The following is a 6,000-nucleotide window of genomic DNA, read 5'->3' on the forward strand; positions in this document are numbered from 1 at the left end:
CTATAAATTTTAGATAGGAGGGACCAATGTTAGGAATCTAGAGATTGAAACATTAAACACCATTCAAAATAGACGAAGTGAGGAGAAAACAAATCAAAACCAAACATAAATCAGAATTGCTCAAGGAAGCCACTGGGTCCCATTTTCATTGTGTACTACAGGATTGGACCAACATGTGTTACCAAATTTCTTTGCTCTCATTCATGCAAAACTAACTGCACTCATTTAAAATAATGCAAGCTACTCAATTTATTCCCCCCACCCACCAAAGTTACAGTAATTACATTCATTTGTGGGATGTGGGCATCATTGGCTGGCCAGCAATTATTGCCTATCCCTAGTTGTCCTTGAGAATGTGGTGGTAAGCTGCCTCTAGAACCGCAGCAGTTTATGAGCTTTAGGTAGAGCCTAAATACTAATAGGGGAGAAATTCCTGCATTTTTAACCAACAGTGAAGAACAGTGGCAGATTGGTAAGGATGAGGTCAAATTGGTTCTCTCACCACCTGCCACAAACATACAGTCTAGCAGCTATGTCCTTTAGGACCCAACCAGCTTGGTCAGTAGTGCTGCTGCTGAGCCACTCTTGATGGTGGACATTGAAATCCCCCGTACAGAGTATATCAGGATGGTGACTGGCTTGGAGGGGAACTTCCAGTCAGTGGTGTTCCCATGTATCTGCTGTCCTGGTCCTTCTAGATGAAAGTGGCTGTGGGTTTAGAGGGTGTTGTCCAAGGATCTTGAGTGAATTTCTGCAGTGCCATCTGTTCAATAGTACACACTCTGCTGCTGAGCACTGATGAAGGGAGCGGAGGTTTGTGGATGCAGTGCTAATCAAGTCGGCTGCTTTGATCTACATGATATCAAGCTCGAGTGTCGTTGAAGCTGCACCCATCCAGGCAAGTGGGGAGGAGTATTCCATCACATTCGTGACTTGTACCTTCTGGATGGTGGACAAGTTTAGGTGACTCAGATGGTGAGTTACTTGCTGCAGTATTCCTAGCATCTGACCTGCTCTTGTAGCTACTGTATTTATGTGGCAAGTCCAGTTGAGTTTCTGCTCAATGTTAACCCCCTAGAATGTTGATATTGGGGGATTCACTCAATGGTAACATCATTGAATGTCAAGAGGTGGTGGTTAGATTGTTTCTTCTTGGAGATTTCTTGGCATTTGTGTGGTGTGCATGTTACTTGGCACTTGTCACCACAAGCCTGGATATTGTCCAAATCTTAATGCATTGGGACATGGCCTGCTTCATGTCTGAGGGGTTGCAAATGGTTCTGAACATTGCATAATTATCAGCGAACATCCCCACCTCTGATCTTATGATGGAGGGAAGTTAATTGAAGAAGCAACTGAAGACGTTTGGGCCGAGGACACTACCCTGAGGAACTCCTATAGAGATGTTCTGTAGCTGAGATGACTTCCTTCACCAACCACAACATTGTTCCTATGTGTCAGGAATGTCTAACTAGCAGAGTTTGCTCCCTGGTACCTACTGATTCCAGTTTTGCTCAGGCTCCTTAATGCCACACCTGGTCAAATGCAGCTTTGATGTCAATGGCTGTCACTCTCACGTCGCCTCTGGAATTCAGCTCTTTTGTCCAGGTTTGAACCAAGGCTGTAATGAGGTCAGGAACTAAGTGGCCCTGGTTGAACACAAATTGGGTGTCACTGAGCAGTTTACTGCTGAGAAGGTGATGCTTAATAGCACTGTTGATGACTCTTTTCATCACTTTACTGATAATCAAGATTAGACTGATGGGTTGGTAATTGGCTGGTTGGATCTAATCTGTTCTTTGTGTACAGGATATACCTAGGCAAATTTCCTAATAGGTTGGTTAGGTGCCGCTGTTGTAACTATATTTGGAAGAGTTTGGCTAGGGGAACAGCTGGTTCTGGAGCACAAGTCTTCAGTACTATTGCCGGAATGTTGTCAACGCCCATAGCCTTTGCACTATCCAGTGTCTCGCATGGAGTGAATCAAGTGGACTGAAAACTGGTACCTGTAATGCTAGGGACCACTGGAGGAGGCCAAGGTGGATGATCCACTTGATACTTCTGGCTGAAGATTGCTGCAAATGCTTCAGCCTTATCTTTTACACTGATGAGCTAGGTTCTTCCATCATTGAGGCTAGGATACTTTTGGAACCTCCCCCTGCACGGAGTTGTTTAATTAACCACCACCATTCATGAATGATGTAGCAGGGCTGAAGAGCTTAGATTTGATTCGTTAGTTTTGGATCACTTAGCTCTGTCAATCACTTGTTGGCATGCACATAGTCCTGTTTGATGGCTTCACCAGGTTGACTCCTCATTTTCAGGCATGCCTGGTGCTGCTCCTGACATGCCCACCTGCACTCTCCATGGAACTAAAGTTGATCCCCTGGCTTGATGGTAATGCTTGAGTGGGGGATATGCCGGGCCATGAGGTTGCAGATTATGCTGGGGTACAATTCTGCCGCTGTTGATGGCCCACAGTGTCTCATGGATGCCCCGCCTGGAGTTCCTAGATCTGTTCAAAGTTTGTCCCATCTTGCACGATGATAGTGCCACACAACACAATGGAGATTCTTCTCAGCGTGAAGGCAGGACTTCGTCTCCACACGGACGGTGCGGTGGTCACACTTGTCAATACCGTCTTGGACAGATGCATCTGCAGGAGGCAGATTGGTAAGGATGAGGTAAAGATGGTGGTTCCCTCACCATCTGCCACAGACATAGTCTAGCAGCTGTGCCCTTTAGGACCCAAACAGCTCAGTCAGTAGTGCTGTTGCCGAGCCACTCTTGGTGGCGGACAGTGAAATCCCCCAAGCAGAGTAGATCATGTGTCCTGACCATCCTCAGTGCTTCGTCCAAGTGTTGCTCAATATTGAGAAGTACTGATTCATCAGCTGAGGGAGGACGGTACATGGTAACCAGGAGGTTTCCTTGTCCGTGTTAACCTAAAGTCACTAGACTTTATGCGTTCCGAGGTCAATGTTGCGAAGTCCCAGGCCACTTGACTATATATAGTGTCTTCACTTCTGCTGGGGCCATTCTGCTGGTGGGACAAGACATATCCAGCGATGGCGATAATGGTGTTTGGGATGTTCGTAAGATATGGCTCCGTGATTATGTCAGGCTGTTGCTTGACTAATCTATGAGACAGCTCTCCCAGTTTTGGCACTGGCCCCCAGAGGTTAGTGAGGTGGACTTTACAGGGTTGCCAAGTTGTTTCTGCTATTGCCTTTTGAGGTGCCTACAACAATGCCAGGTGGTCCATCCAGTTCATTTCTTTGATTTCAGACAGCAGCTGAGAGTCTACCACCTCTGGGTCTGGAGTCACATGTAAGCCAGACCTGGTTTGGATGGTAGAGTTTCTTTCCCGAAAAACATCAGTGAGCCCTTGGGTTTTTCCAACAATTAACAATGTTTTTTTTTTATTCAGGAGATTACATTTCATTGAATTCAAATTCAGGATTCTAAACTGGGTCCCCCAGAACATTAGCTGAGAATCTGGATTAATAGTCTTCACAATAATACCACTGGGCCATTGCTTCCTCTTACTTATTTATTGTACATGATTGCCAAGCCTCTAAGGATTCCCTGGCTGTTCTCTGTTTGGCTTGGCCTATAATAATAGTGTTGTCCCAGTCGAACTCATGTTGCTTGTCCTCTGCGTACGTGGATACTAAGGATAGCTGGTCATGTTGTTTCGTGGCTAGTTGGTGTTCATGGATGCGGATCGTTAGCTGTCTTCCTGTTTGTCCTATGTAGTGTTTTGTGCAGTCCTTGTATGGGATTTTGTACACTACATTGGTTTTGCAACACTAATGTAGTGTACAAAATCCCATGCAAGGACTGCACAAAACACTACATAGGACAAACAAGAAGACAGCCAACGATCCGCATCCATGAACACCAACTAGCCACGAAACGACACGACCAGCTATCCTTAGTATCCACGTACGCAGAGGACAAGCAACATGAGTTCGACTGGGACAACACTATTATTATAGGCCAAGCCAAACAGAGAACAGCCAGGGGATTCTTAGAGGCTTGGCACTCATCCACAGATTCAATCAATAAGCACATTGACCTGGACCCTATATACCGATCACTGCAGCGGACAGCTGGAACTGACAACCGGAAGCGGCAGATTCAAACCACTACAAATGCCGTAGGGAAGATCACAGAAGCGCTTCACAGGAGACTCCCAAGCACTGAGGATGTCACATAGACAGGGGATGAAACGTCTGGACCAGAAATTCCCAGCTCGGCGAACAGAACCACAACAATGAGCACCTGAGCTACAAATCTTCGCACAAACTTTGTACATGATTTATAGTGCAAAAAGCTCGCAAAAAATCTGAGAGCATCAGCAGCAAACGACATAAGTGAGAAACTTGCTTTGCTTTATTATTGACAATGGCACGCAATGAATACAAAACATGCTTGCTGAATAAGAAAGGGATGCTTCGTAGAGTCTAAATGCTTAATTTCAACAACATCTCAATAACACGATTACATGCATGTTGTAGCTATGGTACTAAGTAAAGATCATTTTGTACTTTAACAACATGGATTAAAACTCAATACCTGCAGTGTCATAATTGTCCTGTTCCAAGTCATTATCAGCTCTCCTCCAGAAGAAGGCAATAGCTTTCAAGAACAGGGAAAACATTGCTGGTATTTTTTCAACATGTCTAAGTTTAAGAGAAAATCTTAATATTAACAAAATATAGCTTGTCACATTAAGCATACAATGAAAGAAATGCCTAATAATCATTGAAACTCTCTGAATTTCAATTTGAAAAAGTGATTTTTAATTGCTTTTTACAAGCAGAATACTTCAGAATTACAGTTGCTGCCAAAGATTGGTTGATAGCAGGAATATTAAGTTAGTGAGATCACTCAAAATAGTCACAGCACTATTGTTACTACCTCTTGCTTGCTGGGAGCCAGCTCCCATATGGGTGTAGTCACTTTATATTGCTTATAATAAAATGTGATTCTGTGGTTTAGTTATAGCTCAGTGTTCAGCACCTAATCATAGTATTAATCTAAAAAAATAAACAACAAAATCGTATGGTGGCAGAGTCAGAAGGCAGTTAATTCATATAGTTGTTTGGTAAATCACAACATGTGTGTTGCTAAAATAAAATACACCTTTTCAAAGGTTTTGATCTTGTACTCAGTCAAATCCCAACATCAAAGTAAAGAGAAAACAACACATATGGTATGAGAGCAGAGTGATTAGTTGGCAAGTAGGCAGTGATTAGTGGAGGTATTGACTGGGGCATCTCACATGATGATGGACAGTTAACTTCCAAGCTGTGCTTAAATGTTAGAGTAGGCAGATCCGTTCTGATTTCCCATACCAATGACCAACAAGCCAGAGAATATCTGCCACCTATTTTGTTGAATTGAAACATATGCTGTGTGTGATCTGTCTGCAAAGAACAGGGGCCTGTTAATCGTGTTAGCCCTCACTAGGGTAGAACGTGGGATATCAAGCCCCACTGTTCCAGGAGTTGACACAAAAGTTATGATTTTTAAAAGTGCACAGAATTCCCTAATTTAGCCATCTCTACAGATAGAGGTTGACATAAAGCACAGACCAGATTTCAGCACTCATCAAGAATGACTAGTTATTATAAATAAACTGATTTTAGCTATAATTATGTAAACAATTATGAACTGTCAATGTACAACTCTGCTAGTTACAACTCTAACACCTATAAACTTTCCCTGCACACAGAATCAAAAATGAGTTAGACAGGTGGGGGAAGAAAGGGTCCTATTATGATCCTTTTGGCTTGTCAGGATATGCTGCTCTTTGATTTTCATTGTCCAGGTACTTTCCCTTGCTTCCGAGAGCCTAGGACAGCTTATAGAGCCTCTGACTTATTAGTTATCAAGCAACAGTTTACAACAATTGCGAGGGGAAATAAACTAGTTTTCAGGCTTGAAGTGTTCTTTTTAAAACCACAAAGGAAAAAGGGACAGTTCTTTCCC

General features: G+C 43.4%; 1 protein-coding gene across 1 annotated transcript in view; it reads right to left on the bottom strand.

The window, feature by feature from the left end:
* The window catches only part of mov10l1 (Mov10 like RNA helicase 1), a 70,823-nt gene extending 66,155 nt beyond the window's left edge, over positions 1–4,668 (bottom strand). The window contains exon 1 of the mRNA XM_087999296.1: positions 4,582–4,668. Coding sequence (XP_087855422.1) covers positions 4,582–4,666 — 85 coding nt within the window. The 5' untranslated portion in view covers positions 4,667–4,668. The remainder of the gene's footprint in view (positions 1–4,581) is intronic.
* Positions 4,669–6,000: the final 1,332 nt, after the last annotated feature.

The sequence above is a fragment of the Chiloscyllium plagiosum genome, unplaced genomic scaffold, assembly GCF_037043375.1.
Source record: "Chiloscyllium plagiosum isolate Xiang-an unplaced genomic scaffold, Cpla_swu_hap1 HiC_scaffold_23, whole genome shotgun sequence".
NCBI classification, from domain to species: Eukaryota; Metazoa; Chordata; class Chondrichthyes; order Orectolobiformes; family Hemiscylliidae; genus Chiloscyllium; species Chiloscyllium plagiosum.